At 41.3% G+C, this 24,375-nt stretch overlaps 1 protein-coding gene across 2 annotated transcripts in view; it reads left to right on the top strand.

The window, feature by feature from the left end:
- LOC136625570 (interleukin-5 receptor subunit alpha-like) overlaps positions 1 to 17,135 on the top strand; it is an 84,929-nt gene extending 67,794 nt beyond the window's left edge. For both annotated transcript variants that reach the window (XM_066599861.1, XM_066599862.1), the window contains exons 9-11: positions 7,316 to 7,397; positions 9,097 to 9,193; positions 14,203 to 17,135. In XM_066599861.1, coding sequence (XP_066455958.1) covers positions 7,316 to 7,397; positions 9,097 to 9,193; positions 14,203 to 14,292 — 269 coding nt within the window. In that variant the 3' untranslated portion in view covers positions 14,293 to 17,135. The remainder of the gene's footprint in view (positions 1 to 7,315; positions 7,398 to 9,096; positions 9,194 to 14,202) is intronic.
- The last annotated feature ends 7,240 nt before the right edge of the window (positions 17,136 to 24,375 follow it).

The raw sequence follows: 24,375 nt of genomic DNA, 5'->3' as shown, positions 1-24,375 counted from the left end.
TCATAAAGATGAACAAAGCCTGGATTTCCCCAGACTTCTCTTCTCCACCAGCGGACAGCAGCGCTTTGTCAATCTGTGTATGATATTCGTCCTCCTCCTCCTGAAACCTCTCGTAATTACCGCGAATGGGCAATTTTTCTGTGGGCCAAAAGGCTCATATAACTTTTCTAAATAATATTTATCTGTTTCAATTCTCATTAAAGCATTGAAACTTCCACCTGAACCAATTGTTTTTTAGACTGGGCTGCCTCCAGGCCTAGTTAAAAATTAAGCCACAGTACGCTAAGCGATTAATGGGTTTCACCTGCCCTCTGGGTTGGGCATGGGCAATTTTTCTGGGGTACATTTGTACTGTCGGTACACCAATTTTTCGGGCCCTCACCTACAATGTAATCCAAGTCATTTTTATGGGCTTCGCCTGCACTCATGGTACACCACTGTGTCTGGGGTTGGCCTACACTTGTGCTACAGAAATGTAACTCTGTTCTGCCTAATTACACTTTTGCCACTGTAACGCTTGAGGGGTCTGATTAGACTTCTGCAACAGAAATGTTACTTCGGTCTGCCGATACTTCTGCTCCTGAAATTTTACCTTGGTTGGTGTATACTGTTACTACTGTAATTCAACTAATACTGGGCTCTGCCTATAATGCTTCAACGGAAATGTTACTGGGGCATGTCTATACTGCTATAACAGAAATGTAACAAATAGTGGGCTCTGCCCATACTGCTTCTACGTAAATGTTACTGGGGCCTGTCTATACTGCTACTACTGAAATGTTACAAATACTATGCTCTCCCTACACTGCTGCCAGGGAAATGTTTATCTGCTGCTTTGCCCATACTGCTTTGACGAAAATGTTACTGGGGCCTGTCTATACTGCTACTACTGAAATGTTACAAATGCTGTGCTCTCCCTACACTGCTGCCAGGGAAATGTGAATCTGCTGCTTTACCCATACTGCTTCTATGTTAATGTTACTGGGGTCTGTCTGCACTGCTGCCAATGAAATGTCACTGGGGTCTGTCTGCACTTCTGGAACTGAAGTTTTACTGGGGTCTGTCTATACTGTTGCTACTGAAATGTTACTGGGGTCTGTCTTCACTGCTGCCAATGAAAAGTTACTGGGGTCTGTCTGCACTGCTGGAACTGAAATGTTACAGGGGTCTGTCTATACTGTTGCTACTGAAATATTACTGGGGCCTGTCTCTAATGCTGCCAATGAAATGTTACTGGGGTCTGTCTGCACTGCTGCCAATGAAATGTGACTGGGGTCTGTCTGCACTGCTGCCAATGAAATGTGACTGGGGTCTGTCTGCACTTCTGGAACTGAAATGTTACTGGGTCTGTCTGCACTGCTGCCAATGAAATGTCACTGGGGTCTGTCTGCACTGCTGCCAATGAAATGTTACTGGGGTCTGTCTGCACTGCTGCCAATGAAATGTTACTGGGGTCTGTCTGCACTGCTGCCAATGAAATGTTACTGGGGTCTGTCTGCACTGCTGCCAATGAAATGTGACTGGGGTCTGTCTGCACTTCTGGAACTGAAATGTTACTGGGGTCTGTCCCTAATGCTACCGCTGAAATGTTACTAATTCTGGGCTCTGCCTATACCGCTGCTAATGCTATGTCACTGGGGTGTGGAAACGGAGGCTTCCCAAAGACATGATGGCAGCGAGGCCATTTCCCACCAACGCGGTTACTGTTAAGGTGCATATAACCACGGACACGTGGAGAGGACATGTACTGCCTCAAAAACATCCCCCTCCTCCTCCTCCAACAATGAAAACATTCTTGGCAAATGCCTTTGCATTGGTCCGTCTGGTGGCAGTCCAAGAATTTCACCTTTAACGACACAATAAGAGAGCCCCCCACCATCCACCTGCCACGGCCCACTTAATCCTGGCCACATTATGAAAACCAACTAAATAAAACCATGCTACTAGGTCCGCAGTCGCGACCACTTTCCCACCAACACGGTTACTGTTAAGGTACATATTACCAGTCTGACTGGGGCATGCAGTGTGGGCCGAAGCCCACCTGTATTGTATCTGACATTAGCTCTGCTGAGCAGGGCACTGCAATGGGATTTGTTTATGTACCGCCGGTGGCTTCCTGGGACCCAGCCATGCTGTCGGTCCACACAGAGTTGTACCTGCCTGTGTCTACTTATAAAGAACCCCAGTCTGACTGGGGCATGCAGTGTGAGCCGAAGCCCACCTGTATTTAATATGACGTTAGCTCTACTATCCAGGGCACTGCATTGGGACAAACTACAGGAGCAATACAGCGCTAATGAGACGTGCACAGCTACGCTAGCATTGGAGTCCGCTGTAGGCACGCGATTGCTGAGGGTTTGTGCAGAGGCCTATGTCCTGGGTGCAGTGAAAGTCCGCTTCCTGCCTAGGATTGCTGAATCTGTGGGCCGAGGCCTATGCCGTGGGCGCGGTGCAAGTCTGCCATGTTTGGCTGCTCAGATCAATTTTTGTTCATGTCTTGGGTTTCCTAGGACCCACCTACGCTGTTGGTGCAAACTTAGTTCCCATTGCGGTGTTTGACCTGTCTGGCACAAAGGCACTGACTGACTTGCGTATAGGAGCAGAGCGCAGATGGCTTTCCCCTTGCAGTGTGGATTGGGCTATGCGAAACCTTGACAGAATGAATACTGTGTGGCACACGGATTCCCCATTGCTATGCCCACGTTTGCAGCTCCTGACGGAGGTGGCACAGGATTGGATGTCTCATTGCTTCTGTACAGCATTGTGGGCTATCGCCCCGCCCCTTTTAAAGAGGGTCGCTGCCTGGCCCTGCCAACCCTCTGCAGTGTGTGCCTCCGGTTCCTCCTCATGGCAGACACACTTATAAATAGACATGAGGGTGGTGTGGTTATGAGGCCAGCGTGTGGCATGAGGGCAGCTGAAGGCTGCGCAGGGAGACTTTGGTGTGCACTGTGGACACTGGGTCGTGCAGGGGGGGGGGGGGGGGTTGGGCAGCATGTAACCTAGGAGAAGAGGCAGGGGTGTGTCCCGCAGGCAGTGCTTGTGCTTAGTTGGAGGTAGTGTGGTGCTTAGCTAAGGTGTGGCTTACTAATGAGGGTTTGTCCGAAGTAAAAATTGTTAGGGGGGGCCACTCTTGCCACAATTGTGGCTTAATAGTGGGACCTGGGAACCTGAAATGCAGCCCAGCATGCTGCCCCCCGCCTGCCCTATCCGTTTCTGTGTTGTTTCCATCACTTGCTTGGGTTTTGCAGATTTTCCCCAATGAAAATCTTAGAGAGCATCGGCGATATACAAAAATGCTCGAGTCGCCCATTGACTTCAATGTGGTTCGTTACTCGAAACGAACCCTCGAGCATCGCGGAAAGTTCGACTCGAGCAACGAGCACCTGAGCATTTTGTTGCTCGCTCATCTCTACTACTAACTCATTCACAATCACTTACAATTTTGCAGCCTGTTTAGACAGGTAGATCATCATTGAGAATCATTCACTTGTCGTTCAGTGCTTCACATTCTATGTCAAACACTGATCGAGGAGTGTTTAAGTGGAAGGAGAAGTGAACGAGCCGCCAGTGATTTTTTATGCAGACTGAAACTGAACAACTTTCGAGAAGTGCACAATTCTTGTTAGTTATTCAGTTGTTAGCTCGCGTTTAGATGTAACAATAATTGCTCATTTTCATTGGTTTGAGCGAATTTTGAGCAACAATCGTTATGTGTAAACAGGGTATTACTGGTAAAATTAGTAGTCCAAATAATGAAAATTAGATGAAATATAATAATTAGCCATTCTACAGGCCAGTGAGGATGCCTTTTAGCTATTCTCTCAGGCCTCGTTCAGACGAACGTGGTTTACACGCTGCTGACATGCAGGAATTCTGTGGTAAACGAGCTGCTCCGTACTCCACGGAGCAGCCCGTTCACATGTCCATGCTGCGAGCAGAGTGTTGCTGTGACTCCCATAGGAGCCTGTGGTCAGCACCATGGACAGCGGCACAGCACGAAGCTGACAGGTGAGTCGGCACTCACTGTCCTATCTTTTTTACCACCGCAGATTCTGCGCTGGTAAAAAAGCTCCCTGTGAGCGCTTCCATAGCAACCCGTTGGTTGCTATAGAAGCGTGGTTTACATGTTGCTATAGCAGCGTGTAAACCACACTTGTCTGATCGAGGCCCCAGTCTGAATAGAAGTATAAACAAGTGCTTTCCAGATCTCTCCCCAATGCCTTCTTCATGCCTACAAGGGTGGCTTTACACAAGAAAACTATCGGTCATAAAATTGCTCAAACAGGCAATTTTCAGCCATAGTTTTCGCATGTGAACACTTGATCTAGCAGGGTAGTGAGCAATAAATCACTCAATACTCTCTAGTTGCATTATTTCAGCTCTCTGAAACAAATCAGTTAGTGAGCGAATTCTCATTCAGTGTAAGCAAGTTCATCTTTGAATGACTGCCTGTTCACAGTGAATGGAGGCGGTTGGCAGGAAGAGATCTGCAGCGGGCTGCAACTACATTCACTGAATGACTATCACACCTGTATGCACAAGAGCAATAGTTGTGGAATAAGTGTCAGGCACTTACGCACTTGAGAGCCATCCCATGTAAAGACACCCTTAGTTAAGAAGGGGAGACACTTCTACAATAAGAATTACCCACATGTCAGTCTACATGTACCTTGGGAGCAAGCAATGCAGGTTCTTAATTTTCGTGTGTGTGTGTGGGGGGGAGTTGTATATACTTCAATAGAGACCACAGTCTTGGAGACTACAGCTAGACAATATTGTAAGACATAAAAGCTTTTATAGTAGTTAAATGTCTAACACCTGGAAAGTCAAATCCAAGATTCATTAAGAAAATTTATAATAAAACCTTGCAACTGATCACAGCCCACGTAATACAGCATAGTGCATTTCGTTAGCTGCGATCTGTTGCCCAATTTTATTGCAAATTTTCTAATAAAGGATATAGAATTTTTTCTATACTGTATATGCCATTGGAGCCGACACCTCCAATGGCATATACAGACATTTGCCCATTCACCTCAATATCAGGCTGTATCCATGTTGATTTTGACACCATGAACATGGTGAGCATTTATAGCTTTTATTCCTATAGAAGCTTTTACTAAAAAAAATATAGTAGAAGTTTATTGAAGAATTTACGCTGGTATTCTGTAATAATTTGCGTGCTTCTCTCATCACTTTTGAAATTGGGAATAAAAGTGGTTTAGTGGGAGGACTGAAAGACTTGCTATAATTTACTACAATTATGACCCAATGCACACGGGCATATTTGCATTGCAAAATCCGGAGTGGATGTCCGCCTCTGGATTCCGCAGCAAATACTGTCCATAGCCATGCTATGGTAAATCGCTTTTCCATGTCCACAAGCGGAAATCAAGTGCAATTTTCAGCTCGCAGAGGGAAGATCGCAGCATGTCCTATTCCAGCGCAGATGACTTCCATTGAAGTCAATGGAAGCCATCCGATGCACGGCCCTTTCCGCAATGACATTGCAGAAGGGTCGTGGATTCTGCATCACCGCCTAGCAAAGGTGTGGCATTTTCTGTACTGTGCATTGAAAACAGGCGTCACATCCGCAATACAGAAAAGACGACTGCAGACAGGTATGCAGGGGTCAACAGTCAGGCACAGTGTCGAATTCTGCTGCGGGATCCCGCATATGGAATCCAACCCAGCCATGTGCATTCGGCCTATAGCACAAATCTATAACTGCACCTAAAGTTGCTCCAAATCTATTAACCCCTTAACGACCAATGACGTACCTGGTACGTCATGGAGCGTCGGGGTATGTATGAAGAGAGGTTGCGTGGCAACCTCTCTTCATACAGTGCGGGCATCAGCTGTTTATAACAGCTGACACCCGCGGGCAATAGCCGCGAGCGGCCGCGCGGCCGATCGCGGCTATTAACCATTTATACGCCGCTGTCAATTCTGACAGCGGCATTTAAATCCCCCGAACGATGTTCGGGGGTCCCGCGCGGCCCCCCCGCGGTGAGATCGGGGGAGCCTTGCACGTATCATGGCAGCCGGGGGCCTAATGAAAGGCCCCAGGGCTGCCTTAGCAGACTGCCTATCAAGCCGTCCCCGTGGGGTGGCTTCATAGGCTGCCTGTCAAAAAGCAGTATGACGTAATGCTATAGCATTACGTCATACTGCAGGAGCGATCAAAGCATCGCATCTTAAAGTCCCCCAGGGGGACTTCAAAGTAAAGTAAAAAAAAGAATCAATAAAGTTTTTTTTTAATTGAAAAAAAAAAAAAGTTGTAAAAGTTTAAATCACCCCCCTTTTGCCATATCTATTATTAAAAAATCTAAATAATAAATTAAAAATATGTATTTGATATCGCCGCGTCCGTAAAAGTCCGATCTATCAAAGTAGCACATAATTTTTCCCGCACGGTGAACGTCGTCCGAAACAAAAAATGAAGAACGCCAGAAATGCACTTTTTTAGTTACCCTGTCTCCAAGAAAAAACGCAATAAAAAGCGATCAAAAAGTCATATGTATTCCAAAATGGTACTATCAGAAACTACAGGACATCCTGCAAAAAATGAGACCTTGCTCAACTACGTCGACGGAAAAATAAAAAAGTTATCGCGCGCACAAAATGACAGAAAATAATTGAAAAAATTTTTATGTCTTTAAAAAAAAAAAAGAGGAGTATAGTAAAAAAAAACCTAAACAAGTTTGGCATCGTAGTAATCGTACCGACCCATAGAATAAAGTTATCATGTCGTTTTTGTTGCCATTTGTGCGCCGTAGAAGCAAGACGTACTAAAAGATGGCAAAATGTCGTTTTTTTTCCATTTTACTCCACTTAGAATTTTTTAAAAGTTTTTCAGTACATTATATGGTACTTTAAATAGCACCATTGAAAAATACAACTCATCCCGCAAAAAACAAGCCCTCATACAGCGACATCGATGGATAAATAAAGGAGTTACGATTTTTTTAAAGGGGGGAGGAAAAAACGAAAATGGAAAACGAAAAATGGCCGCGTCATTAAGGGGTTAAAAGAAGCATGCCTTTTAATAAATTTGGAGTATTTTACTCCAACAGACATATGACACGCCAGTCTTATTAAAACTCCGCCGCAGTGTTTTAATACTGCCCTATAAGTATAGTACATTGGACAATCTTGGACAAATACGTGGAGATACTGTATACTTTAAAGCTTGACATGATATAATAGATTCAAATTTAAAATATAAGTAAAATAAACTTAGTGAACAATTATATTTGTCTTTTCATAATTTTGTTTGTTTGTTTTCATATAATTCCATTTTCTTCATCAGACAATTACGCCTTTCCAGATTGGATTTTAATCATGATTGCACCTGCTATGTTTGCCACTATTACTTTTTTCTTATGTAAAAGGTAAAACATTCTTTATTAATTTCATTTACAAAAGCTCTACACACTGTAATGCACACGTTGCTGCACATTTAAAAGCTATGTACACCTTTGTTCTCTTTTTCTTTTTTCTTTTAATCAATGTGTTTCTAGAAATGAAGACTTCTTATTATAATTGGTTTTCATTAAAATTTTCTGATTGTTTGATTTCCATGCTTGTATTGTTTTTCCAAGGCAATGTAGACTGCAGGACTGAAATCTTAGTAAACCATGTCAGAATAAACTGACTAAATTCTCCACCAACATGCTCCACCATTGTAAACATGCATTCACTGCCTTTCCACTGAACTATTACAGAGGGATGTATGATGGTGCCATGAGATAATGGAGATCAGGAAAACAGAGATTAGAAAAAGCTACTATTACAGAGGGCTATAAATAACTCCAGGTGAATTTTCTGCTCTCACTAGCAGGGATAAGGAATGGGACCAGCAACTACTCAGAGACATTATGAGAGACAGCTGTTTAGTATTGAGTGGGCATGGTTATGCTTCACAGCCTCTGAAAGAGGGGAAGGGGAATCGAACTTGTGCGCATTCATGAGAAAGAACAGCTGATCAGTGCTGGGAATGCCCCCTAGCCTTAAACTTGAATATAGGGGAGACTGCAATCCAAGTATGATGTTTTCTAAATGCACGAGGAGAAACTCAATGGAAAAAAAATCGGAAAACTGCATAATATTTTTCTGCAGAGACCTAATAAGATATGTGTCTGTTGATTTTTCATGTCAAAGGTCTCCATAGCCTTTAACACAACATAAACTGTGTTGTTAAGCACTACACAACCTTCCAGGTGGCTGGGGAAAAATGACTAGGAGAGCTTTTCACGTTTGCGAATTGTATGTATATTGCAGTATATGTCTCAAATAGACGTGGGGCTTGTAGTACTTGGATGGTACTACATTTTATTTTTTATATCTTGGTCCAGAGGAGGACATTTACATTTTGCTACTTGGCTGTCATCTGTTTGCAAATTCTGCATGCATATCATTTTAGAAAAAAAAAAAGCTGCAAAGGGCATGTTTAATTCACATAACCACTTATTAGCAGCTTATATCTGCCCTTACAGGGAAAAATATAGTATTAGTGTACATGCTAAACAGTGAAATAAGTGACCAACCACATAACACATGGATGAGCTGGTTCTGCCAGGCTAAGAGACGCCCTTTATTAGAAGTTGATTCAAGCAGTGAATGGAACTCTTTGACATTTATATACACGAATAAAGCATATGGAAAAGGTCATCATAGTAAGACAACCACTTTAGTAGGACATTAAAGCCTGTCTTTTCCTCATTACAATTATTTTTACTTATGAGATTCTTCAGTAAAATTATAATATCTATAACTTTCAATTAGAATTGAAACTTTTTTTTAGAGTCTCTGGGTTTAGTTGCACTTTTAGATGTGAAACTAAAAAGATATAGGTTTTCAGTAGATTATTTTGCCCAAATTAGTGCATTAGGCCCTATTGCATAAGATTTTATCCCTGTGCTTTCCCTATGTCATATGCCAAAATCTATCATTTTTGTAGCAGTGTATCATTATAAGAAATATTATTCATATTTTTGTTTTTCCTAATACTTTTAGATACATCAAAATAAAATGATCTGGTTACTATATATGTCATTTACATGTAAAATCTTTATAATTGCTATTTTGCAGATATATGAAAAAACTGCTTATTACATCAATTCCACATCCATCTCAAAATATCAAAAATTGGTTGCACATGAATGAATCAACTGATATAAGAATGCAGGTAAATTCACATTGAAATGTGAAAAATGCCAGAATTATTACATTTTTTCAACTGCAAAAAACATCAAGACATGAACAGATTACATTTAGGGTGGACACCCACTAGCGATATTTTTCCCTGCGATGCGACAGCGATGATTATGAAACAATGATTTTCAATGGTTTCATACTTATTTGCGATTTTTAAGGAGAGCTTAGCATCGCAGAAAATAAATTTGCGATATCGCTCATTGCTTTCAATGGGGCCAGCAGCAGCAGCACTAGCCCCATTGAAAATATAGGGAATATATTGCGGACTTCTGCCACAGTTTTGACAGCTGTGGCAGGAGTTTCCTTCATCCCCGCGTGGCAGAAGTCCAGGATGCAATCCCATTGCTTTTAATGGGGTTGGCGCTGCTGGCCCCATTGAAAGCAGTGGGTTTTAGGCAATCCCCGCAGCATGATTTCCGGGGAAGGGCTTGAAATATAAGTCCTTCCCTGAAAAACATCCCTAGCTGGTAAAAAAAAAAAATAATATATACACACCTCTCCGCCGCTCAGGTGCGTCCTCCAGCTGGCTCCCCCACACTGCTCTGAATCTCTTTCAGCAGCAGGGCTTTAAAAATCCCCACTGCTGAAAGGGCTGTGCTTATTGGCTGAGCACTCAGCCAATTACATGCAGCACTTAGCTATTTATCAATGAATGGCTAAGCGCTGCCTGTAATTGGCTGAGCACTCAGCCAATCAGCACAGCCCTTTCAGGAGGTGGGGATTTTTAAATCCCTGGCTGCTGAAAGAGCTTGACAGCAGTGCAGGGGAGCCAGACCGAGGAGAGGTGAGTATATAATTTTTTTTTTCACCAGCTAGGGATGATTTTCAGGGAAGGGCTTATATTTCAAGCCCACAGTGACAGCTGTGACAAAAGTCTGCGGTATGCTTTCAATGGGGCTGGCGCTGCTGCTGCCGGCCACATTGAAAGCATTTTGCAATATCGCAGCATTTTTTTTGCACTGCGAGGCAAGTGTTTTCACTCTCTCTCTCGCAGTGCAAGAAAAAAAATGCTTGAGGGTGTCCACCCTTACACAGATATTAAAATTAATTATCTATATTGTAAGCATGTATAACACTTGGTTAGCTAATTAGATTTTTTATTCCTGTTAGGTTACATTGTAACTACAGTTGCCAGTATACTTGTAGACATATGACCAGACATATGAAACTCTACAACTATACAGTTTTATATGTCTGTTATTGACTGCTATTAGATGAAAATACATAGCACGCTGCACAAATAGGAGACACTGAAAACACGATTAGTGGAATGATCAGTTTGTGTCTGTATTTGGCCAATTTCACAAAAATCATTGTGATTTGGGATATCCAATTCCTGCTCCCATTAAAGTCAATTGGACTTAAAATCGGGTTCACTAAATCGCCATCCAGAAGGTATCCAAAGCAGTCAAAGCCCCCCAAATTGCATGGGAATACAACCATGGTGGCTGCTCGAAATGCTCCCTTTTTGGACGCACACTGACCTCTGCAGCAGAAATTATGGGAAATTTAATTTTCCAGCAATTTTCTTCAAATATCGGTTCAGGCTAAGCCAATTTGATTTTGAGAAAACAATACTACACATGATATGATTCTGGGAATATCCCCTTGAAATGCCAATTCTAACTATATGGCCTGAATGATAATACATGAAGTCTGGAACATTGTTCTGTGAGGTGCCATATGTATGGAGATGTTCTTTTATAGAAGCTCCATAAATATGACATCCAATGGATGCGGCATCAGTTTTTTTCAAATTTAGGTTTTGTATGAAATAAGAAGGATATGGAGTTACAGCTAGAGCGCCACACACTTCTCTGGGTACTCTATAACAGTCATGTACATGAGGCCTTACTCTAGTTTTTTGGACATCTAGCAATGGTTAATCCAAATAAAAAAGAAAAAAAAAAAACATTAAAGAATTATACTTTAGGAACTCCTACAAAGGTAACACTATGGCCTTAGTCAGACGGGCGTTTTTTCGCGCGATTTGCGGATCGCATGACGGATGCGCATCCACAAATCGCATGACCGGTGCCCGAAAATCGCCCAAAAATCTGCTCCTAGCCGTGTTTCATTAGAAATGGGCCGGAGCTGTCCAGCGCATTGCATTCAATGGAGCCGGCAATACAGCCGGCTCCCTTGAAAGCAATGCGCTGCGGGCGAGTGTGGGATGAATTGTCGGGAAGGGCTTAAATATATAAGCCCTTCCCTGCAATTTATCCAGAAATGTGTTAAAATAAAAAAATATATATACTCACCTTGTCCCGGCAGACGGAGTTCAGAGCGGCCGGCCTGCAGTGGGTGTGAAGGGGGTGTGAGTCAGACCTGCCCCCTGATTGGCTCAGCGCTGAGACAATCAGAGGCAGGTCCCACTCACACCCATTCATGAATTCATGAATGTGTGGGATTCAGACATGCCTCTGATTGGCTCAGCGCTGAGCCAATCAGAGGGCAAGTCTGAGTCACACCCCCTTCACACCCACTGCTGGCCGGTCGCTCTGAACTCCGTCTGCCGGGACAAGGTGAGTATATATATTTTTTTATTTTAACACATTTCTGGATGAATTGCAGGGAAGGGCTTATATATTTAAGCCCTTCCCGACAATTCATCCAGCGCTGTCCGGCAGCCCATTGCTTTCAATGGAGCCGGCTGTATTGCCGGCTCCACTGAATTCAATGGGCAAACATCGTTCTTCTCTGCCACAGCTGATACAGCTGTGGCAGAGAAGAATCATTTGTCTTCTATATGTTCTCAATGGGGTCGGCGCTGCTGCCACCGGCCCCATTGAGCGCATATAGAGAAGAGAACAAGAATCGCAGATTGCAGATAGGTGCGATCTGCGATTTCTGTTCTATAATTTATCGGACGAGCGCATAAAAAGCGCTCATGTGTCCGATACCATTGCAAAGCAATGGTTTTAAAAAATCGCCGGACACATGCGCATGCGCAAATCGCGCGAAAAAATGCCCGTCTGACTAAGGCCTACAAAAGTACTTTAACTTATACATTAGTCATGTAAAACATTAAACATCTGAGGTTAGAATTTTCTTTAAATTGCATGTTGCAAATAGTAGCAAAAAATGGTAATGAATAACAACCTTCCTGCTGCAGCTATTTTTCATTTTCATTTTTTTCATCCTCACTTTAAAAAAAACCAAAACATCACTTTTTTATTCTTCCAGCAACATAGCTGCATGAGGTCATATGTTTTGCTGGATGAGTTTATTTTTTAATGGTACTATTTAATGTACCATAAATAGAGATGAGCGAGCACCAAAATGCTCGGGTGCTCGTTACTCAAGTCAGACTTCCCGCGATGCTCGAGGGTTCGTTTCGAGTAACGAACCCCATTGAAGTCAATGGGCGACCCAAGCATTTTTGTATGGGACCTATGCTCCGCTATGGTTTTCATTTATGAAAATCTGGGAAATTCAAGAAAGTGATGGGAACGACACAGAAACGGATAGGGCAGGCGAGGGGCTACATGTTGGGCTGCATCTCAAGTTCCCAGGTCCCACTATTAAGCCACAATAGCGGCAAGAGTGGCCCCCCCCTCCCAACAATTTTTACTTCTGAAAAACCCTCATTAGCAAGGCACACCTTCGCTAAGCACCACACTACCTCCAACAAAGCACAATCACTGCCTGCATGACACTCCGCTGCCACTTCTCCTGGGTAACATGCTGCCCAACCGCCCATTTCAGTAATAGTAGCAGTCAAGACATGCCCCAGTAACAATTCCAAAGCAGCAGTATAGGGGGAGCACAGTATTAGTTCCATTTCAGTAGTATTAGCAGTCTAGACAGGCCCCAGTAACATATCACTAGCAGCAGTATAGGGGGAGCACAGTATTAGTTCCATTTCAGTAATAGTAGCAGTCACGACAGGCCCCAGTAACAATTCCAAAGCAGCAGTATATGGGGAGCACAGTATTAGTTCCATTTCAGTAGTAGTAGCAGTCTAGGGTATTAATGAGCGACTACTACCCCCAGCAGACACGCAGTAAACTGAACACGGTCACAGGCAGCCCAAAGATTTTTTTTTCCAGTTTTTTGGAAAAAGACCACTGCCTATATAGCCAGTATATCTCTTTCCCTGTACCACTGTCCCTGCCTCACCAGTACTGCCCCTGTACTCAGTAAAATGACTGCAGACTGAGGACGCTATGGTCTGCACGCCCGATATACAAAAAAAAAAAAATTGCAAAACTGCTAAAAGCAGCCTCAACAGTACTGCACTCAGTCAGATGTGGCCCTAAGAAGGACCGTTGGGGTTCTTGAAGACGGAGATAACAGCCTAACACTCTCCCTATAGCAGCTACAGCAGGACGGCACTTTCCCTAATGTCTCTCAGCGTGCATCTGTGGCGAGCCGCGGCCGGCCCCAGTTTAGATACTCGGGTGTCACCTGATCTCCCCAGCCACTCACTGCAGGGGGGTGGGATAGGGCTAAGACTTCAAGGAGGAAGTTGTAATGCCTTCCCTGTGTTTCTATTGGCCAGAAAACTGCGCAAAATTTTCTGGGAAGAAAATGAAAGTGACTCGGACACCACGTGGTGCTCGTCTCGAGTAACGAGCATCTCGAGTACCCTAATACTCGAACGAGCATCAAGCTCCGATGAGTACGCTCGCTCATCTCTAACCATAAACTGTATTGCAAAACTTTAATGATTATTAAGTTGGGTGAAATGGAAAAAAAACACAATTTCGCCTTTTTTGGTTGGAGAATTGTTTTAATGACATTCCTGTTGCAATATAAATGACATGTTATCCTTATTCTGGCAGTTACACCAAGTTTATATATATTTTTAAATGTACTGATACTTATATGTAATATATGCCTCTAGTTCACTTTGTGCATGGCTGTGGCTTTGCTGTGTGTACTTGGAAAATGGTAAGAATTTTCATGTAGATAAATAATGCACATATTTTCTGATATATATATACTAAAATGATGTGTTTTTTTTCACTTTTCCAGGCAAATATTGCAGCACAACATGAACAGTCTGTCCCCCTTACTGAAATAGAGATTGTAACAAAAACTACAGACTGTGATTGGAAGCCTTAATGTACATGTTTAACATGCTTCAAAAATGTTGTCTTTATGGAGATACTTGAAATATTCATTACTTGTTTTCTCAATGAGCCAGTAATATACAGTCATATACCTAATAGAAAGTTAAAAACATATCTAGATATTTGATGTGGAGTCTATCAAAGCGAAAAAAAATCTAATTAAATATAAAAGTGAAGTCAAAAACATTTACTTTCAGAGAACCCCAAACCTTTGTGCATTTAGTTATTTCTTCATTTAATAATTTTAAGCTGCATATATCTTTCTTTTGACAGGGATCTACCTGTTTAAAATGGATTGGATCCGGAGTAAAGGATATAATAGGTGTACATAAGTCGAGGCAGATTGTAGTTTTATCTGAGTAGTAGATGTTTAAAAGAAAGTGACTGATATGTTAAGTTCTGTAGTTGGTGCCTCTGTTCGCATCTGCTCAGAAGTATGCCTCTTAGTATAGGTCTTAGAGAAAACAAGGGATGTAATCCTTTTCATGAATGGTTCAAGATGAGTTGTAGTTTAACAAACTGAACATCTTTAGTTTTCTAAATGAGTCAAGAAGCTTATGATTACTTTCTTTTTTCTATGGCACACACTTGAACAGTCATACACATTCTTCCTGGGCAACAACTCAATAGAGCAACTGCAATTCTCACTGTCCCATTAAGGTTACCAATGGAGTCTGCCCTGAATTATTTCTCCAGTATGCAGTCTGTAGACTTCTATTAAGGTAGAGCTAAGCTGTAATTGTTCTGATTCTCCGTGCTGCTGTAGTCACTAGTCCAGATAAAGCTGGCCATACGTATTAGATAGACAAAGGTTCATTGAACAATCATTAAACAAACAATAGTCTAGTGAATGTTCTTTTTGTAGATGCAGCCATACGCCATCTTAGTCCATATTGGCCATCACAGTCGTCCAAACAAGCAATACCTGTTCAATGACAACAAGCAACAGACAAAAAGAGAATTGTCTTTGAATGGAAGACAGTTTGTGCACAAAATATCTTTTTCTGAACAAAACTATTTTGGCCTGAGTGTTGGACATAAATTTCCAACATTGCTGTGTTCTTTTCAGACGATGCTGTCTGTCATCAGTTGGTTGAAACGATTGTTCATTGTTAAATTTCACCTGGTAAGCAATCGTTTTGCTTAAAATAGTCCATTTCCATCAACTTTAGTCTAATGTGAATGGGGACCATTTTTCTTTAACTCTTTTGCTTGATCTTTAGCAGGTGATCCCTAATCACACTGTCAGCGAGATTATTTGCTAATTAGTATGTTTTCAGAAATCCAATTTAATAGTTTATGCTCAAGCATTGAAAAAGCTTACAAATCACACACATTAGATGTGATTGGAAGTCATCTGTTTATTCACTTAATAAGCAGAAGTATATATACAAAGACATTTGAAACTAGGCTAGAAGATGCATCACTTGTAATAATTATAATTTATTTACTATCATTGGTTATTAAAACTCAACAAGAACAATGACGTTTTAGTTAGAGGCAGGACTTCTCTCAGGCTGATTGGAACTATTTCTCATAAGACTTCTGTAAAATGGTCTTAAAAACGGCTTTGCATGCCTATAACAGGACAATAATATGAGCTAAAGTAAGACAGTGAATAGCTTTAAGAAGAGCAGGTTACAAAACATAAAATGAAGGACAGGAAATCTTAAAGTTTCCCTCACAACAGCTATGATCTGGTCCTCTCATGTAGCTTTTCTGACTAGAGTCCAGCTCCAAGTGATAGTGACTAATTATCACAATTTCCACTGGCTTGTCAGTATGTCTCAGTTGCAAGCCACAACCTCTATCACAACTGTGGCCCCTTGGTCTCTCTCAGACGGTATACACTGCACTGCTCTAGTATACCCATATAGATACCAATAATACTAATTTACATGTATCATGAAGTCTCCATATTTCTGTGCCATGGCACAGTATCTATATGCCTGCGTGCTACACCCATCTAACGAGTTCCACCAACACATACCTTTTTTTTAAGGAGACAGGCCCTAACCAAGGTCTGCCAGTCCCCAAGACAAACATCATTTTGACAATAAACATAACATTACATACAAGTTGTCAGAAAACAATTACCGTGTTTCCCCTAAAATAAGACAGTGTCTTATATTAATGTTTGTTCAAAAAGGTTTAACTTTTTTACATATATAGCTGCCTGGACACTATTTAAATTGACTTTTTAAATTAACTGTTAGCAGGGCTTAATTTTGGAGTAGGGCATATATTTCAAGCATCCTCAAAAAGCCTGAAAAAACATTTTGCATCCTCACAAAATCTGGAAAATCATGCTATGTCTTATTTTCAGGGTATGTCTTATTTTCAGGGAAACAGGGTATGTACATACGAATATGTATTCAAACATGGTATTAGTCGACATTATCATTAGAACTTACCCCTTTCGCTCACTCTCACAGTTGCACCGCCAGAGAGTATTCCTGTGGAGTACCTTTTTCTTAGCAGTTTCCAGGATATAAATAACTCATCCCTGTTCCCCCCCATTTCCCAGAGAAAAACATGATCAACACAACCATGCTTTGAAAAACTTGTTTATAACAATAGGAGATGATCAGATAAATTTCAGAAACAATGGCATTCCTTCCTCTCACCATTTGCACTCTGTCATATAAAAATACAAGGTATCCCCCTAAAAATGGGTGATCTCTGAATGCCTCAGCCAGTATGTGAACTAAACTCAATTGATGAATGTTATTTACATTTAGTGATTATATCAGTTCTAATTGTTACTTAAAGCAAAAAAATATATATGTATAAAGCAACTTTGTATATAAAAAGTGTGTATTGTCCTTTTTTTTACATGGACCCCTTTTCACTCGGTAATTACCAAATTTTTCTGAATGTTCCCACTATGACCTGACAGCTGTTTGCATTCCTGTACCCTTTTGCTTTACAGTATGCTTATGTTTCTTTTTTTTTGCTGCTGACCTTACAATGTTGCAATCCACCTTTCACCAGTTGTTCTAATGCTTTTATATGACTATTTGAATACTTTTTTTTAAAGAAAAAGCATATTAAGCTCTTTTTACACTTCATTTTCTTCATATTTGAGTATATAATATTTCTTTAAATCAGAAAATGTTTACAGTACATTATAAACAGTTTGCAAATATATTACATATGTTTGCTGCATTTAACAAAAAAGTCTTAGTTATTATGTTAAGTGATACTCTATCCTCCCCCAATGTGTGTTACGTACTAAAAGGGCAAAAAATGGCTTCTATTACTAGAAATCATCAAGCATTTGCTCATCTATCATTGCAATGTACATTAATTTACATTTAAAAAACATGCCATCTGCTGCTTTGAAATCTATCCTCCTATTCTCCTATACATGACCGCATGACCTATTCTTACAAAATAAATTGTGTATTAGGTAAGTGCATAGTCAGTTCTTGTAATTGATGTTTTGGAAGCACTGACATGCCATGTTTGGTAACTACCAAAATACTAAAAGCAGTCCAGGGAAGGACAACCAGTTATTTGGTGACAGAGGTGTGGTCACTTATGCATGTGAAGAGTCAAGGCTAGTCAATGTGGTCTGATGCTGGCTTCTATAGAAAGATGTCAGAACACACAATACATAGCAGCTGGCTGTGTATGAGAGTGCCCCTTAAAATGCCCATACTTATCTCCTATCTCTGTCCAATTCCAAATGAGCCTGCAATAGCCATATGAGTATCCAAACTGGTGCTGTTGACAAAAATGCCAACAAAATTATGGAACACTGCATTGCAAACCCAACAGGTAGCATATTCTAATTATACCACTGATTTTGGGGGCTTATCCTTAGAAGTAAACTTCCAAAGTATGTGATACTTTTTGGCTGGTTATTAGTATGTAATATGTTAAAAGTAAGATCCCTGATGGTCTATCGAAGTGAATAAGTCAAGTATCTGGTATCCAACTGTTTACTCACCTCCTTTATCTTTAGCTTTATCCCCAATCACTAATCCACAACTAGGCTTGCAGATGCTGAGTACATAAAGAGGGCAAATTACAGGCCATATGGACAGCCAAGGATAGCTGTGTGGTCAATACTTCGCATACAGTGGATATAAAAAGTCTACATGCCCCTGTTAAAATTCCATGTTTTTGTCATGTTAAAAAATCTGACAAATATGAATAATTTCCATCTTCAATGTGACCCATTATCTGTACAATTCCATTGAAAAACAAACTGAAATCTTTTAGGGTGGAAAAATGAAAAGAACAAAACAAAAATAATGTGGTTGAATAAGTGTGGACACCCTCTTATATTTAGGTATGTGACTGTGGTCATTAGCTGCAATTAGTCAGTACACAGCTGCCATTATTTAAAATGATTCTTATTTTCCCCATATAAAGCTCGGCTATTCTAGTAGGGCTTTTTCTGACATTTTCTTAGTTGCATTTTCAGCAAAAACCATGGTCCATGAAGAGCTTACAGCACGTCAAAGGAATCTGATTATTGAAAGGTATCAGTCAAGAGAAGGGTACCAAAAATTTCCAAGACATTACATATACTATGGAATACAGTGAGGATAGTCATAAAAAAGTGGACGGCCCTCAAAAAGTGATAAAAGAGCAGAAAGAAATGGGTCTGGGAGGTGGCCAAGAAGGCTACAGCAACATTAAAAGAGCTGCAGGAATTCCTGGCAAGTACTGGTTGTGTAGTGGATGTGACAGCCATCTCTTGTATTCTTCATATGTCTGAGCTATGGGGTAGGGTGGTAAAATGAAAGCCTTTTCTAACAAAGAAAAGCATCCAAGCCCAGCTATGTTTTGCCAAAACCTTCATCAAGTCTACCAAAAGTATGTGGTGTCGTGGATATCCTTTGTGGGTCCACGGCCTACAAATAGGAGTGTTTACACCCTCCCGCATTAATGTTATGGGACTGTTATGAGACTGAGCACACAGCCTGAAGCAATCACACTGACACAAGTTCAGCATATGAAAACTTCCTTACTTCCTTTAAAAGAGGCTGTGTGCCCACAAATAAAGAGTTTAACATATCTGCCCATCTGGGCAGGTCAAAGATTACATAGATACAACGTATTGTTTAATTATTGGATAGGCATCTTGAAATTCTTCCATCATCCGGTCATCTGTTATTGCCCGTCACGTGGTATATCAGTCCGGAGAGGGCAGGACGAGATGAGTGGGTTGTCTTGCACCCCACGTGTGGATGAACCAATATGATTGGAGGTTACAGCTTGAACTATTAATTGCATAAATTTCCCATATTATTTGCTTAAGTTTCCAGTAAAACTGCGTGGGTTATTATTGCGGTAGCGCTTCAGACTGCGGTTACTTGTGTCTGATTTTACCCCTGCTAAAGTTACTAAGAATCGGGAACTAGAGCGTTCTTGCTAAATGCTAGCTTCTGCTTGTACCTATAGGAGTTTAGTAAGCGGAAAGTTTCATGATATATGAGGAAGTAGATATATTGGATACATGAAGAATATATCTATATTTGTAGAAGAGAAAACAAAATGGAATAATACTGCCATTGGTATACAAAATGCCTAACTTTTATGAAAACAGGTCTCCTGTCCACTACACATGAAATGTATGTCCACTGTTCTAAATATATATATATATGGCGGATATCCACTACAGTGGGAGAACATGTTATGGTCTGGTGAAACCAAGGTTGAACTTTTTTACTATAATCCCAAAGGGTATTTTTGGCACAAAGTCAACATTGTGCATCACCAAAAGAAAACTATACCCACAAAGAAGCATGTTGGAGGCAGCATTATGTGTTGGAGCTATTTTTATGCTGATGGAACCAGCACTTTTCCAAGGTAGAGGGAATTATGAACAGTTTCAAATATCAGTCTATTTTGGCACAAATCCTTTAGGCCTCTAAAAAAGCTGAAGATGAAGAAGTATTTCACCTATTAGCATGACAATGACCCAAATCATACCTCCAAATCAACAAGAGAATGATTTTGCCAGAAGAAGATCAAAGTTTTGGAATGCTCCAGTCAGAATTAGACCTAAATCCTCACATTGAAGATCTCTTGGCTGACCTGAAGAGGGAAGTACACATGAGATGCCCCCACAATCTAACAGATTTATAGCAATTTTGCAAGGAAGAATGGGTAACGATTGCCAAGTCAAGATATGCTACGCTGATAGACTCTTACCCAAATGACTGAATGCTGTCATAAAGTCAAAGGGTACAACAACAAAGTAGTAGTTTTAGGGTGAGCATATTTATGCAATGACATTACTTTATTTTTAGCAGTTCAAGGGCGAAGACATTATTGTGTATGATGCTCTCAATGGAATCATTGCCTGAAAATTCACTGGACATAATACTAGTCTTTGGATTTGGAGCTTAGTAGCAGAAACTAATATGTCCAATTGCTATACCTAGTATGGGTATATTGATACACTAGCTGATATAGCTGGCTTCGCCTGAATTAATTTGGTACAGGTGTTTATCTGTTGTTCACACTGAAAATTTTATGAAGTCATGGTTACTTCAGAGGAGCCGAGGAATAAAATATGTATACACATAGAGGAGCATTAGATTCTCCTCAGACTGCATGTACCAATGTCCCTCTTCAGAATGTGCCACTCACCCCCCACTCTCCTCACTTTTTACCCTTGAAGGTAACACCCCTTTTTATTCAAATTTAAACCCAGACTGGAGGTTGAAGGTCCTTCTTAGCCTTAAAGGCATGCTTAATCCATGTAGTCCATGGCCACTTCCTTATATACTTTACAGCATTTCAGTATATGCACATAGTGGTCAGTTAGATTGTTCTCAGTATATAAACACAGAGCTCAGTTATATTATCCTCGGTATATACACACATAGGTCACTTATATTCTATTCTCCTTAGTATATACACATAGAGGAGTGTTAAATTCTCCTCAGTATATACACATAGAAGAGTGTTAGATTCTCCTCAGTGTATACACATAGAGCTGAGGTAGATTCTTTGCAGTATACAACAAATCATTTCCCCTAGGCTTTATGGTTTCTGAGAAAATAACTATGTCATATATCACAGATTTTTACAGTTTTTCCCACTTAAAATTGAATATTTTAGTTGCAACTCCTTTACTTTTCCTATTAGGATGTAAAGAATGGCTGTGGCAAATTTCATGTTTGTGCAGTTCAGATGTGTGTTATCAGTTATATTACATAGGGGATCACTTACTTTTGCACTCAGAATTGAAAAGTCAAGTTGCAACCCCTTTACGTTTCGCATTTATAACCTAAAGAATGGTTGTGCCAAATTTCAAGTTTGTACGACATCGGGAAGTTAGCGAATTAGATTAGGCACATAACATTGGGGGTCACTTACTTTTGCACTCAGAATTGAGTTATCAAATTGCAACCCCTTTACTTTTCCAACTTAGGATTTAAAGAATGGTTGTGCCAAATTTCACCTAACATAACATAGGGGGTCACTTGCTTTTGCACTTAGCATTAAATAATCAAGTTGCGAGTCCTTTACTTTACCTATTTACGACCTAAAGAATGCTTGTGCCAAATTACACATGTGAATTTATGAATGGGTGAGTGACTGCTGCCTCTCATCTGATTGGTCCCGCTGAGCCAATCAGAGGACGCAGTCACACACCCATTCATAAATTCATGAATGGGTGTGTGAGTGGAATCTGCCTCTGATTGGTCAGGCTGTGACCAATTAGAGGCAGCTCATTCAGCAGGCGGGGATTTTAAATCCCCGGCTGCTGAATACTACTCACAGCTGTTCAGAGTAGTTCAGGAGGACTGCCGCTGGCCGCGCTGAACTCCGTCTGCCGGGACCAGGTGAGTATATATATATATATTTTTTTTACACATTTCTGGATGAATTGCAGGGAAGGGCTTATATATTTAACCCCCTTCCCGACAATTCATCCCGCGATCGCCAGCAGCCCATTGGTTTTAATGGAGCTGGCTGTATTGCCGGCTCCATTGAATTCAATGGGCTAACATCGTTCTGCTGGGACAAGGTGAGTATATATATATATTTTTTTTTACACATTTCTGGATGAATTGCAGGGAAGGGCTTATATATTTAAGCCCTTCCCGACAATTCATCCCGCGCTCCCCGGCAGGCCATTGCTTTCAATGGAGCCGGCTGTATTGCCGGCTCCATTGAATTCAATGGTCAGTGCTCGTTTAATCAAGACGAGTACCGCGTGGTGCTCGTCTCGAGTAACGAGCATCTCGAGCACCCTAATACTCGAACGAGCATCAAGCTCGGACGAGTATGCTCGCTCATCTCTACCAAGGATGTAAAAACATGCGTGCTCTAGGGATTAAAACCCTGTAGGCTGTGAACGTGACAGCTGCATGTTGCAAGTTATCGGAGGTAGCCAACATCCTGGAGCTGTCATCCATTGGATATTGGCGATCGTGTTAAAGTCAAGGAGATGTAAATAAAAGATAAAAGATCTGATCCGTAAGGGGAACTGAAAATACTCACCCCTGTCCTCTGCGATATCCCCCGGCATTCAGGACCGGACGCCGGCATTAGCGCATACGTGCCAGATGTCATTGTATCTCGCGCACAGGGCCCAGGAGCTCGGGAAATTTTAAAACTCCTTGCTCCCGGCTATAAGTAGCCAAGAACAGGGAGCTGTCACCGTGAGCTCTATGCTGTATACGGTCACATGATTGCTGCTACCCAATAACAGCAATCATGTAAAAGTTAAAAAAAAGTTTTTAAAAAGTGTAGAAAAAAAGTTTTAGTTTCATCTCCCCTTACAGATCATACCCATGAAGGAAGATAAAATTAGGTACCTAAGGCCCGCGGTTTTATCCACGGACCTTACCTAGGCTTTTGCACACGCGGCCATCACCAAAATGGCGGACGCATGCGCAAATGCCGCAAATCGCCAGGGTAATTTAAAATCTCCCCACACATAGCTACTAAATGTAGCCGGGAGCCTGGAGATCTCACGAGGGGCCGCAGTACACGGTTCTTGGTCATGTGATTACCGTTAGCCGATGGATAACGGCAATCTCGTAAAAGTTAGAAAAAGCTAAAGTTTCACCTCCCATCACGGATCTGAATCTTGAGCAGAGGTGAAATTACTCAGCTAAGGCCTGCAGCGATGCCCCCAATGGGATCCTTAACCATGGACCCTTCGCCAGCTTAGGCGCATGCGCGCGTCGCCAGAATAGCAGACGCCAGCGCAAAAGCTGAGAAGGGCCTCAGAAATTTAAGATCTCCTTGCTCTTGGCTACTAAAGGTAGCTTGAAACAGTACTCGAGGGCTGCAGTGAGTGGTCTCCGGTCACGTGATCATCGTTATCCAACAGATAATGGCAGTCACGTAAAAGTTAAAAGACAGTTAAAGTTTGACGCTCCTTTTGGTTTGGGCCTAGTTGTGCATCCAGACAGAAGTTTAGGGACACAATGGGTATGTTTCTGAACACGGGACAAAGAGGGGTATCCATTTTGAGTTGTAAGTCTTCATTCTTATGTGTGCTGTACAAAAAAACCTATTTTTAAAATTACATAATTGCTAAAAAAATGAAAATCTTAATTTTTTTTCCTTCTGCTTTGCTTAGATTCATTCAAAAAATGTGGGGTCAAAATGTGCAGTTTCCCCCAGATAAATTCATTAAGGTGTCTAGTTTCCAAAATGGGGTCATTTGTGGGGATTCTCTGTCATTTTGGCCGCTCAAGGGCTATACAAGTAGGCAATGGGACCTAAACCGCCTTCAAGCAAAATGTCTGTTCTGAAAGCCACCGATAACTCCTTTCATTTTGGGCCCCTTTGTGCATACGAACAGAAGATTAGGTCCCTAATGGATATGTTTCTGAACACAGGATAAACAGAGGCATCCCTTTTGGGGTGCAAACCCTCATTTTCATGTGCATTATAGAAAAAAACTCCTGTCTTTAAAATGACATATTTGCAAAAATATGAAATTTTATTTTTTTCTCCTCTAAATTGCATTAATTCCTGAACAGAAACTGTGGGGTCAAAATACTAATGACACCCCTCAGTGGATACATTGAGGAGTGTATTTTTTTTTAAAAATGGGGTCATTTGTGCGGGTATCTATTATTCTGAC

The sequence above is a fragment of the Eleutherodactylus coqui genome, chromosome 4 (assembly GCF_035609145.1).
Source record: "Eleutherodactylus coqui strain aEleCoq1 chromosome 4, aEleCoq1.hap1, whole genome shotgun sequence".
NCBI classification, from domain to species: domain Eukaryota; kingdom Metazoa; phylum Chordata; class Amphibia; order Anura; family Eleutherodactylidae; genus Eleutherodactylus; species Eleutherodactylus coqui.
Note: the sequence above shows the minus strand (reverse complement) of the source record. Positions and strands in the feature narration are given on the sequence as shown.